The sequence below is a fragment of the Toxotes jaculatrix genome, chromosome 3 (assembly GCF_017976425.1).
Source record: "Toxotes jaculatrix isolate fToxJac2 chromosome 3, fToxJac2.pri, whole genome shotgun sequence".
In the NCBI taxonomy this organism is placed as follows: domain Eukaryota; kingdom Metazoa; phylum Chordata; class Actinopteri; family Toxotidae; genus Toxotes; species Toxotes jaculatrix.
In genome coordinates this window covers 10,361,170-10,374,626 of record NC_054396.1, presented here as the reverse complement: position 1 = coordinate 10,374,626, position 13,457 = coordinate 10,361,170, and the positions used below count along the sequence as shown (strand labels likewise).

The 13,457-nt window shown below is 41.0% G+C and overlaps 2 protein-coding genes across 5 annotated transcripts in view; both read right to left on the bottom strand.

Moving 5' to 3' along the window:
- Positions 1–4,912: 4,912 nt before the first annotated feature.
- On the bottom strand, positions 4,913–7,902 carry myl2a (myosin, light chain 2a, regulatory, cardiac, slow). The gene is made up of 7 exons (XM_041033671.1): positions 7,820–7,902; positions 7,121–7,213; positions 6,511–6,586; positions 6,106–6,210; positions 5,939–6,017; positions 5,694–5,742; positions 4,913–5,418 (listed from the first exon to the last, which is right to left on the bottom strand). The coding sequence occupies exons 1-7, from the start codon at positions 7,820–7,822 to the stop codon at positions 5,314–5,316; spliced, it is 510 nt and encodes a 169-aa protein (XP_040889605.1). The 5' UTR covers positions 7,823–7,902; the 3' UTR covers positions 4,913–5,313.
- A 1,910-nt stretch (positions 7,903–9,812) lies between these two features.
- cita (citron rho-interacting serine/threonine kinase a) overlaps positions 9,813–13,457 on the bottom strand; it is a 34,387-nt gene continuing 30,742 nt past the window's right edge. For all 4 annotated transcript variants that reach the window (XM_041034671.1, XM_041034672.1, XM_041034670.1 and 1 more), the window contains 2 exons: positions 12,424–12,811; positions 9,813–11,982 (listed from right to left, as the gene is read on the bottom strand). In XM_041034671.1, the coding sequence (XP_040890605.1) occupies positions 11,959–11,982; positions 12,424–12,811 (412 nt within the window). In that variant the 3' untranslated portion in view covers positions 9,813–11,958. The remainder of the gene's footprint in view (positions 11,983–12,423; positions 12,812–13,457) is intronic.

Here is a 13,457-nt window from a genome sequence, read left to right as displayed (position 1 = left end):
CCACCCCCCGGAGTCTCAAACAGTCCAAATCCTGCCGCCCCCTGCCTCCGCCTGCCCACCGGCCCGAACATACAGGGACCAGCGACATCTAGCGGAGACTTGAAGACTAAAGACCAACCGTGCAGTATGTTTCAGCTAATGGTGCACTCAGCAGCGTTAGAGCCCACAATTATATCACAGCTCCATCATTCAGTAAATAACGGACATTATGTGAACGTCCCACGGCTTTGATGTGCAGGGAATTAGTAGGATTAGTAGGACACTTCACAATGCTGTTGTTTGTTATATATCTTCATATAGCTATATATAGATCCACGTAGACATATATACCCGCATACATGTATGCATGTATGTATGTATGTCTATAAATACAAATACCTACACAATTCATTTGCACAGGCTCTATTTAAAGGCTCTATTTAAATGCTGGTTATACAGTGTGTATGAATTCATATACTTTTTACTTTAGTTTAATTTTATTTATATGAATAGTTTGATGATGTCGTTCATCGTGATAGAGTACCTTGCCAGCCCTCTGTCCTCTGAGCTATAACCTAACCCAAAGCAGGACTGGAGCCTGGGCTGAGATGACCAAGGCTCAGCTCTAGCGCGTACTTCTGCTCAGGGTCACCCCGGAAAGGTCATGCAACCTTATAGTGGTATATTCTTCTCAATAGGTCTAATATTGCCACAATAGGACAGCAACACCCTGCTAAAAAAATAGAACAACCTGTGATGAAGCCCTTCATATAAACCTGCTGATCACCAAAGTGGAGAACTTGAGCTAAAACATGCAAAATGAATAAATACATTTGAAAAACCACCATTTAAACCACTTCCTCTGTAGGCACCTATGGAGGGTAACAGTTTTAACTTAAGTGCTGTGGACTGTCTTGGTCAATGGACCAACCATTTTACTTTTAAATCTGTTGTAAGAAATATTCCACTAATAATCAGAACAACGAGAGCAAGGGTGGAAATTAAATTTGTAGAAGTGAAAATCTTTTACAAACACATGCACAATACAGTGTAGGCTAAATACAGATACTACACTAACACCCGTGAATGAGGAGAGAGCTGACGCCTAACCCAGTTTCCTCACAGCTGAAGTCAGCCTTCTTTGAACAGACGTACCAAACTCAGCTCACATTGATGGATCTCAAAGAAAATTCATCCATTATTTCTCAGTGGTGGATACAGACTAAATGCCACTTAAGCACTGTATTAAATCTCAATATAAACCTCTGTAAGAGACGATGAATTGCACACTCAGCACACTGTAAAATGCTTCCCCTGATCAATGATTGGTGTAATATTCTGGTAATATTGCTCCAGGGATTTACAGTGTGTGGTGCTCAGCAGTGACATTAGAGTAACCTAATGATGGTTTAACAGGTTTTATTTGTGTAATTTTGACAAGAGATCTGTTAAAGCTATCACTTTTATCTTGCTGCAGGGTGATTTACAGGTTTGCTTTTGAGGAAGTACTTCAGTTTTAGGACTTATTAGGCCTGTCAGTTTAATTTTGTGCATACTGTGATGAGTGCCTCCTTTTTTTCTTTCTTTCTTTTATTTTTTTGGGGGGGTTTAATAATTTTGGATACCCATTTGGCTAATTTCATCTTTCATTTTCTTCAGTGGACACTAGAGGGCGTTCATGTATAAATTTATGCAGAGGTTTAAATTAAGATTCACCACTCAGTACTCAGTTTGCTGTGGTCATGAAATGCTTTTATTTTCAGAGAAAGTTTTTCATTTTCAGTTTAGGTTCAGTGTGTTTTTATTTCAGTGCTCACATGTTTTAGAAATGTTTGGGTTTTGTTTGGACTTTCAGTTCCAATCTGATCTTATCCATTTCAAGATAACAGTATTGTTATTCTGTTACATATATATTAATATTATTGCTCATGTACTTCCAGCATTTCAACAGTAAATAAACACAGACCCTTTTTGAATGTTTATATGTGAAATTGAGAAATGCTGCAGGCCGCAGTCTGAGGACTGGAGAACAATTGAAAATCAACCTGAAAAAATATTTTCCTTCTATGTAATATTTTTTCCTTGATTTAATTAGGATTTCTCTCCATATTTGGAAGGTAGGTTCTCTTCAGAAGTTTCAGTGTCAGTTTTTATTTGACTGTTTGCCAAGCTGCTCATGTTTTGAGTGAAGAGAACAAAGCACAATCTTGAAGGAAATCACTGAAGGATCCAGAAGGAAAATGACCAATATAAGCAGCTCATCAGTCAGCAGAAGGATTATTTGGTCTCTCTGGATAGGGAGGTAATCTATTAGACAGATACATGTACATACTGTATACTTGGTCCACCCAAAGGTCTTGGCTAAAGATGAGACAAGTGTTTAGTTTGCATGTTAAAAGTCACAGTCGGTGTTTCCTTTTAGATTCCACGTGCTACAGGCAGACAACTAAAAAGAAAATGTTGCACAGCGTGTATTGTAAGTCTTGTATCTTCTTCTCTGTGTTGGCTCCAGATACATCTGGCAGAGAGCAGGATTCAAGAGACGTTAACAGTCCCAGGTGGAATCATCAAACACAGAAGGAAGCATCGCCGCCACAGGAAATGTATTCACATCTTAGAAAACAAACTCAACCAGGTAACAATGCTAATGAAACCACACAACCTTAACCCTGACTTTGCTTAATACACACCTTCATACTGCAATGTCAGCTACTATTAAGTTTAATGAGTTGATGTTAAGCAATGTCGTGTTTTTTCTTTTTTTCAGACATAATCAGAATGGAGTTCAGAAGCTCGAGATGTACATGCAGCGTCTCCATGTGTTGGTGGAAGTCACTGGAGAAAGAGGCCTGTGTCAGATAGGCCTCATGTTTATCCAGAAGGAAGAGCAAAAGACACGGTGAGCTGAGTACGATGCAGAGCTACAGGTGAGTCATGTTGTCTGACCTACGCACACAAATAATATGTATTGGCCACTTAATAGTTTCACACATACCGTAAATGTTACAACTGTCTCCTGGTTTATTTTCTGCTGCAGTGTTTGCTAATGTCTGCAGCTGACTAGGATAATAACAGCATATAATTATTGTATAATGTTAGGTAGCTCACAAGAAATAAACTTGGATGCAAGATGTTTCCTAGCAACATGTTTTCAGGTGCAAACCTTGTATCCCCTCTAATCTTAGCTCTTATGGAACTAAAAAAAAAAAAAAGCAGCTATGTTTGTAAAATTGTTTTTGATGTTATCCAATCCACTTTGAAAGGGTTTGATGAGCCCAGGAAAGCAGAGAATTGTCTCTGGGCATGTCTTTATCTAAAAACATGAAAATGACCAAATATTCAGTCTGACCCTGCCATTCTGATATTATGCAGCTTTTTATTGACTGTTTACTATCACATATGAAAGTGTTAGTCCCCTAATTTCAAATTTGTAATCCTGAGCCTGGCCTCCAAGTCTACAGTGAGGTCAAAGGAAGACCTGAAATGTGGGCTCTAAAGGTCTGTTGTATGCATGTCCCAGTGTTAGTGACATCTGTTCATTACAATATATGTGTTTAAACTTTATATAAAGAAAAGAAAATGAGACCTTGGTTATCAAAAGATCACCTCATCCTGCACTGTCTTTCTTTCTTTTCGTCCTGTCCTGTTGGAGAGGTATAACTGCCAGGCCAAAAGCAGTGCACTGTGGTTCAGAAGAGTCTGGACCAGCTGAAAACCGCCGTCACCGGCCTTTTTACTGAGAAAATGCAAGCATCCATCACTGTCACTTCTAAGTAAGAGGAAGAGATAATCCTTAACTTCCTGAACCTGGCCCTAAATATAAATTTTTCCACATGCTGACACCCTTGTTGTCACCTTCTTTCTACCTCAGGTATCCTTGAGAAGAGAATTAGTAACCTGCTGATTCAGGCCAGCAACATAGGAGATGAGCAGGTGGAGTTTCCTCCTCAGAAGCTGCTGTTGGCCAACTCTTACTTGCTATCAGGTATGAAACACCTTACCTTTATCCCTATGGTGAAACTGTGTGATAAAATTTCATAAAAGCTAAATTTGACACCTTTCTTGAGCAAAAATACTGCATATAACCATTTTTACATAATCCTGTACAACCATGAGCTGTATGCTGTATATTTGTCACAGAAGTTTGAAGCAGGTGTGGAAACAGAGGGCGTCAAGTCTCCACACTCCCTAAAATCTGCTTGATCAGCCAGGAAACATGTATTGCATGTAGTTTACATATTCATATGTTTCTGGGCACCTGATGAATGTCATGTCAGCATTCACTCTCCTTTTAAACTCTGTTTTTGGTGTCTGGCAAACTGGCTCCCCCCTTGCTCCAGACCCCCCACCTGGAACAACCAGGGATTTTCACCCCCAGCCCTCCCCCAACACCCTGCCAAGGTCTGGCAAGTGGGATGGATGAGGGTGATAAGAATTACTTAATGGTGTCGTATTGTGTTCCCGCTGCCCAAACTCCTCAGTATAGCATTACCCTCCTCAGATCATCACAGCACCAAAATAACAACAGGGCTTTGTTTCACTAAAGCCCTCTGTTTCAGTAGCCAAACATATATATATATATATATATACACACACAGAGACAATACACACACAGAGACAATACACACACATCCTACTTTATGCATCCACACAAATATACAAAGGCACATACACACAAACAATGCCACACTCATGTTTTGGATTAATCTCTGGGGGATTTCAGAGGACCACCAACGGCACATCCGAGTGGTATTCATTCTCAAGTGCACACATTCACTACCTAACATGGAATTAAAGAGTAGTTGGTATAGCCATGTGTTCAAGCACTAATCCCATGATCCTGTGAGCATCTCTCACAGGAATATACTGTGGTTCTGTGTTGCATATACTGTCTTTGGGTATCAGTACAAGAAAGGAGGCTGGTAACTGTCTTGGAAAACTTTTATTAGATGAACATGCACAGAGCTAACAAATGGATATTTTTTATGAAAAAAAAAAAAAACAATAGGCAAGCAGTTTTGAGTCTGTACAAAATGATAAGGAAAAATAATTTAATTAGTCTCAAATGAAGGTGGGAACATACTGTGGATTAAGCAGGAAGGGAGCAAGAGAGATCAATATGTTGATGATGTCAATTGTCCGATTTTGGTGGCTTGTGGCAAAAAAAACTTTCTCTTGATCTTCTTGTGCTCTTGAATGAGTATTATACAGAAACAATGCAGTCAACATAAGGGCTGAGTAAATAAACAACAGTCCATTTCTCCTTCAAGGGCAGTGGGTCATGTACAGGCAAGAGACAGACTTTCTATTTGGTGAATACGTGGGTAAAAAGGTTTACTCCTGGTCCTTTTCCTCTCCGTGGGTAATGATGTGAACCAGGTTCTTGTAGTCCAGGTTTCCTGCCACATCTGGGGGGAAGGCAGTGAACATCTGCTCCATCTTACCAACAGAGAGAAGATATTATCACCACTTTTATCACAGCTTTATCCCCTCACAAAAACAACGCATAACTGTAGCTCAGAGTGCGTGAAAAGGTGTGATGATTCACTGATCCACTGAGGCTTTTTGTTTTTGGTATGAAAATGCGTCTGCTGGGGATGTAGATGATCGTCACGATGACGTTCATCCCTCTGTGCTTTTTGGACTCACCCACACACACACACAAAGCAATCTGCTATAATAATGATAATTAGTGTAAAAGGACTGCAATGTACCTCTTCAGCGGAGAATCGGTCGGCTTGTGTTGTTAGCATCTGTGTCACACTGGGCAGGAAAGAGGGGGGAAAAAAAAAAACACAGTGAGATGACGAGACCTGTGTTCACACCAGGTCATCATGGTCTTAGATTCAGACGCATGAGGCACGAGTTGTGAGTAAAAGCTGACATAACATTCCTTGCAATGAATTTGCATTTTACAAACTAAGGTGGTGTGAGGCGAAGAGAGTGTTAAGCTACTTACTAATCCTTCCTCAGCACACCTTTCCCCTCAGGGTCAAAGACTTTAAAAGCGTTGAGGATGGTCTCCTCTGGATCAGCACCTAGATGCATTACAACAGCCTTTACACTTCTCGAAATGAACAATGCACCGCTTAGATTTTGTTTGTATGGTTAAAGTTTCATCTTTACCTTTCAGCTTCTCACCGAACATGGTGAGGAAGACGGTGAAGTTGATTGGGCCGGGAGCCTCCTTCAGCATCTCATCGATCTCTTCCTGTTTCACGTTGAGACGTCCTACGGTGCCAGTCATTCAAATGAAGCAAAAGACATGAGCGTATTGAACAGATTCAGTTGCTGCTGTCAAGAAAAATACAGATGTTTATTGTTGCTGATCTAAGATCTGTTTTCCACCTTAGCTCTTAGCTGCCAAATACTACAATCTTATATCTGCAACCACTCTGAAGGCAAAATGCTGATTGATTTGTATGGCTCAACAGGAACTGAACCTTTGAAAAGTCTGTAAATAGAAAATCACCAAGTCACAGTGTCTTATTAGAGTGAATATGACTGATGTACAATGTGATGTCAACAGACCCAGAGCAGCAAAAGTGTCCCTCAGGTCATTCTTGTCGATGAAGCCGTCTCTGTTCTGGTCCATGATAGTGAAGGCCTGAGGTCAGAGCACAGGAGAGGTTATGGAACATGTAAATGAGTCCCTCTGCCTTGAAAAGCAAGAGTCAAGAACAGATTTCAGCCTCATGTACATCTTCCTTTAAATGTTTTTTTGTGCCATCTTTATAGATGAATACCACTAAGTATTTATAACCTGCAAGTCCACCGGGGTTTAGCCTGGCATCCAGGGCATGCCCAGCAGTTTATCTGCAGCCTAATCACTGATGACACAGTCTGGATGTCTGGGAACCACTGCCCCTCATACCAACATACCAAATGTGTCTCTGCTGTCAAGCCAGGGATGGGGAAAATAGACAGGTGGGCATACTGCAACGATGAACAATGGAAATGGAAAGACACAGAGGGATGAAGAAATAGAGACCTCTGTGTGTGTTGCTGTGTGTTTCTCGGATCATAATCCTCTGCATTTGTGCGCTAACATGCATATTCCTGCCCCATTTACACAATTCTCATGTCACTCTCAGGCAAATGTAGATGAGTGAAATAAAAAAATTGGTTCAGCAGTTCTCACCTCTTTGAATTCCTGGATCTGGGCCTGCTCAAACATGGAGAACACATTGGAGTTGGCTCCCTCTGCTGTCCTCTTCTTGGCTTTCTTGGGGGCCTTTTGGCATAAAGACAGGAGGAGGGATGAGGCAGACACTAAATGGCAGTTAAATTAAATCTGCACGGCAGACAACATTAAAAAAAAAGGTACTGTACGGCTTAATAGGTGAAGATGGCGTTCATGAAAGGTGGAAAATTGCATTTGGGCAATAACAACTGCATTATAAAATCTTTAAAAATGAGTTGACTAACTCATATGGAGGCAGTAACAATTTGATGACAATTTCACAAATACATCAACGGGTCAAACAAAATGGAACATTTTCATTGAATATCCCAGTAAAATACAGCATGTGGCCTGTAATTTAGGATGCATTAAATGTAAATTGCAATGCATCTACTGTCTGGTGAAAAGTTTGCTTGAGTTGAAACCTCTGCAGCGGGAGGCTACTTTCCATCCAAAGATGCTTTAATCTTTCCCTGAAGCTCAGAAAATGCTGAATATTTGTTGGTAAAAAGAAAACATTTAGTTTTAAGTGAAACTCAGATATACAGATAAGACTTGATTTAGTGCACTCATGTGTCCAAAATAAAAAGCACACCCCATGTTTATCCTTGCACCATCAAGCAGCAAACACATACACACATACACACACTGACTTACCATGGCTGAGCAGCTGGGAGGTCAGACCAACAGTGATGCCAGTGAACAATGGGGAGATTGTGGGTGGCCTTTTGTAGCTCCAACCCTCAGCTCTACTGGATGATATTTATAAACTATGTCCTCTTTAGGAAGTGACAGGTAAATGATGCTTCATACACAACATACAGTATTGCATACTCACTAAAAGAGTGCACACACACACACAGCCCTGTAGAAGCCATTTGCCCCATGTTGCCATGATTGACATTGGAGAAAGAGGGTGGAATAACTGGTCTAGAATATCAAGAGCAGACTGAAGGTTAAAGCACTTAATCACTGTAAAATGCTCTCTGCTCACAGACGACTGTCTTGACTGTCAAAACTATAGACAACAATGGTATTAACACACTGAGTAACACTGTAAATGCAAAGACAAAAGCAGTTTGGTTTTTTTTTCTGGACTGCAGTCTCTCATCTTTCACCTTTCTACTGCTTAGATCAGCACCCTGGAAGTTTTTCAACAGCAATTCAGAAATTGGAAAGTTTCCAAAAGTAATATAATTATGATCATTCACTTTTCTTTAAATTATATTGAACAACATTTGATGTATTTCTTGAAACTCACAATGTTAAGGTGGAATCTGAAAGTTAGGAAAAGCACTCATCTAGTGCACAGGCAACTGAGACAATGTACCTGTAACAAAAACTTCATCAACTCTTGATTTTACAATTCTGATCTATGCACCAATCACTCATATCCAGATCTGATAAGAGGCATGATGAGAGCGTGTGGAAATCAACAGCTTATTTAGTGTAATTTATTGACCTGTCAGAACCGTGTTACCGCCAACCTCTGCCACATTTCTCACACGCTTGGCGTTGGCTTACCTTTCCCTGACAAAGTAATGGCACGGTATGGCACAACAAACATAGCACAAACTATTAATGTGACTTAATTTATTCTGTGAAGGTGAATGTACTTGCTGATATTTGTGCCAGTGAAATGTCTGACTGTCTCTCCTCTGTTGGCTTCATCTCTACTGGAGCATGTAGGTCCCAAAAGCTGCCACAGCCCAAGTTGTAGTGGTTGGATGATCTGCAATTAAACTGCAAAGTGGCTGAAACCACTTGATGGGAAGTATTTGGAGAAGCCACTGTGTCCATGACAACAGATTAACATAGAGACCTGTCAAAGTCATGAAAGGGAAAGTAAAAAGGCAAAGATGGCACTTGATCTACTTCTTACACTACACTGGTGTTAGAGTGAAAGTGCTTGTGAAACTAAGCTCAGTGATGTCAACAGCAGTAGGTGCGACATGTTTAAGTGTCACGCTGCTGACACTGAACGCATCCTTACAATGTTGCCACGTCTCTCTGCGCCATTAACAAGTGGTCCAGTATCACTTGTTGCTCCCAGGTCAAGAAAAGTGACAGTGTGTGAAAATGAGCTGAATGGGCCGGGGTCAGGAGGTGACGCCACGGGTGTGTGATCTATATAAAGAGAGGGGCTGAAAGCCTCCCTGCACTCGGACCACTCACTGTCAAACACAACGCTTGTTGATGAACTAACAGCAGATGTCACTGGTGTCATCTCACAGCATAGGTGTGTACAAGGAGGTTAGAATTAGACGGGTTATTGTTAACCAACGAGGCAGCGGCTGTTGTTGTTGAAAACTTCTCCCCTTCAGCTCTGCTCTCAGTTTGTGATCTGAGCAGCCGCTGCAGTTACCGGGACTGGAATGGCAGGCCATTGTCGCATTGCCTGAGTGGATCAGACACCTATAAATAGGCTAACCTCTTCTAACACAATGGACATGGACAAATGGCCATTTCACTGGCAGACTCAAGTCTGAGTGTTGAGGAAAAAAGCACAGGGTGATGGAGAAAAGAGCTTCAATTACTACCAGGTTTCACTTCCTTTACCTTATAAAGTGAATGAGGGTTTGTGTTTACAATTTAAATTCACCCGAGCAGAGCATAAGAAGACAAATTAGAAGTGAAAGACAATGGTTATAATATTTAATATTCTGTGACAAAATCTCTACAGGGAACGCTAATAAAACATTTGTTAGCAGACATCAATATCATATCCAGCGTTACGGCATTGTGGTTCAGGATCATGTGAAAAGAAATACAAATTAAAAAGACTATAACAACAAAATAAAACAGGATGGGAAACCCTTTTGTTTGGAGTCCTATAGAGACCTGTAGAAAACTTGTGCAATCTGGAGCATTGGGTGCTTTCTGTTGAACATTTGTTACCAATGAATTGGTTCCTTCTTCTTGGCTTAAATACATTCAGGAAGATTTCTAAAGAGAACGATTGTGGATTCAGAAATTTGAAGAAAAATCTTCCTACTAAGAGCCCTACTGTTGACAGACACACTGGACAAGTTAAAATGTGGCCTCTTATCTGTTTATATTCTAAAAACATCAATACGAACCACAAAAATATTCTATTTCCATAGATCAAATTCTGATATATAGAAATACAATTAGTTTAATGAGCTCAGCGAGAGCTAAAATAGCTGATTTTAGTGTCTGTCTGAACTGGATGCTTAACTTGCCAAGTGTGCCTTATCAAAAAAAGAAAGAAAAGAAAAGAAAAGAAAAGAAAAGAAAAGAAAAGAAAAGAGGAGCTTAATTAATTATAATGATAAGAATTTACTGTGCAAATAGGTATTAGTTAAAAGAAAGGAGATGTTATTTACGTGCTTCATTCTTAAATTGTGGAATAAAAATATAACCTGAATGAGGCAGAAGCAGAAGACAGCACTCCGTTTCATTTCAGATATACATATCCATGCCATATACGAATCAGGAAAAAAAAAAAGAAAGATTATTTTCATCTTCACCTTGAACAATTTTGGGTTATATACAATATTAAGGGACATTGTACAAAAAGAAATGCTCAAGTACTATGTCGTAAGCTTCAAACATGATCTTTTTTTCCCTCCTGTCATATAATTCAGCACTGAGGTTTTGCCTTTGACAGATGGAAGTGCATACATGAGTTGGATCCAGATACAATCACTCACTTGATAAAAGACGTTTGGACATGTTAAAAGAATACTCATTGGACATTCAAGAGAACACGTAATCACTTTTTTTTTTCTTTAACAAAAATAGACATGGCTTATCCAGCCTTGAAATTCCTTCTCAATATATATAAAATTATGTCTTGTCTATTTACAGTCAGATAGCGTTCTGAAGGATTAGAAAGGTCCTGCTCCATCGCTGCTGGGGCTTGTTGGTAGTGCAGTTTTAGTGTCGACCTATCGGAGGGCAGACAATCATCTGTGTGTGTGGTTCTACTGGGCAGGGAGAGTTCATGTATTTAAATTTGATTTAAATTTGTTTGTGCTCCAGCCAAGTCCTGTCACTGCAACTAACCAAAGTCTCGACAGAAGACTGAGGTTAGGTGAGAATGATTGTAATTAGTTGATAATGATTGTGTGTAGACATGTCAGCGCCGGGCTGGAGCCAGAAATGCTATTAGATGTATGCTACTCTCCTGCCCTGATCTGTAGCTACTGTGGACTGAGCTGAGTGTGGATAGGCGCCAGCTGTAATAATACTACTTTGAGTGAACCTCTACCATTTTCACTAGTGACTGACTTTGAAAACATTTAGGCATTGACTTTTAAGATAAAGTTGCTACAGCTGTGCTTATCTATTATAGTCTCTACTGTCTGGAGTTGACTGAAGCTACTGAAACCCATGAGTCAAGTCTTAAGGTGAGAACTCACATCCGGGATGTTTTTTTGTTTTTGTTGCCGTTGACGAAATCAAATCAAATTCTACCTACCATCTCAGAGGATAGAGCACGTTCTCAAATACATCGCAAAAAAAAAACCCTGCTCAAATTGTTAATATGGCATTTTGTTGACCTTTATTGACTCGGGTCAGTTCATTGAGGAAAAAATAACCTGATTCTAATGACATCTATTTATTTCTCTCATTCCCTCTCTCTCCCACTCTCTTCTAACAGCTACAGTTGTTTTCCCCTGTGGGTTTTTCAGCTTAGATGTCAGGCAAAACAGATGTGTGGCAGTGTTTCATCATGAGTTGGTGACATTCTCACTGGTTCTCGGTTTCTTCCTTTCCCTTTTCAAAGATGAATTTCGCTGTCCATGCCGGGTATGTGGCTCTGCTGTGTCTCAAACAGATGACTGGTCCCATACCTGGAGGATAAAGTCAACAAAATACAGTCAGCTACAGAAACACCTACATACATACCTGCATAAGAACAGCTGTTATGATAATTGGCTACCAGCATCTCTAAAGCTCATGTTTTTATCTGTACAAGCTCTGAACAGTTGTTCAGAGCTTGTACAGAAAGTTGCAGGTTTTTCTTCATCTTCAGGTTGCCAGGCAACCAGGGGAGACATGGGGTAGTCACTGCTCTCAGTGAAGACAGAGCCTGGGACATAACCCCCCCTAAACCACAACTTGCTTTCCCCGTGTGTCCAGTCCTTATGCTAACTTATGCTATGCTAAGCTACTTCAGCTTCATATTGAACAGACAGATGTGAGAGTTGTATCTCAGTCAATAAGTGTCTTACCCAAAATGTCAACCTATTCCTTGAACAAATTCTGAGAATCAACAGAAATGACTGACAAACCTTGTTAACAGGGTTTATGGGTGTGCGTCCAGAGCCAGTGTGAAGCCTCTGGCGCTCCTCGAATCGTCCGGGGGACCTCTCTCTGCGAACGTCCATCATCCTGCCAGGGGAGCGGTCCATGCGCGGATCTGCCATGGCCCTGCCCGGGGAGCGCTCTAACCGGGGGTCGGCCATGGCCCTGCCCGGAGACCCCACTATCCGACTCTCCAGCATCCTGCCAGGAGACTTCTCTCTCTCCAGTGGACGGCTGGGGGACTTGTCCCGTCTAAACTCTGTGCGAGCCTCTCGGTAGCGGTGAGGCGTGCCGGGATCTCCGTGGACTAGGGGGTTGGCTGCCAGCCTTTTAGAGATGTGCTCATTGTAGGATGGAGGCCCGCGCTTGTTAGGGCTGTTAGGGAGGAACCGAGGCATAAAGACGGGCACGGAGCATTGGTTAAAGGAAAGAGGAAACGGGCTTTGCTTGGCACTGTGGGAGTCAGGTCGCTCAGCTAATGTGGTGAGGATGGTGGGCTCATAATCAAGCTCATTTGATAGGATGCATTGCTATTTGTAATTATACTAGACTGATCTTATCTACTCCGTTTGGTTTTCTAAATGAGAAGACAGAGACAGTGGCTGACAACAGGTCAGGCACAAAGTGTTGACGGTTTTGCAAAGCCACGATGAGCGAGAACAGCTCAGTTGTGAATGAGCATCAAATTGTAATAGACCAGTCTCAGAACATAAAAGGAGGAAGTCAGTCTTTATTCAACAAGTTACTTTCTACATTTAACAGGAGACACTTTAAACAGCACTTTGGAATTTAAAAAGAAAAATCTTATGATTTGTTACAGATAAAAAATGAACTCCTCCTCCTGCAAAGAGCAAAATGAAGTTGTTACTCTTCTGTTCCAAATCAAACATTAAGGCCACGGTTTAAAAATCACCACTTGTGGATGTCAACCTGTGCCCCTCAGTGCCAGCTGGTCCCCGTGACCCTTCAACAACACCACAGAGTGTATATGGAGTGAGGAAGTGCAGTGGAATACTCCTAC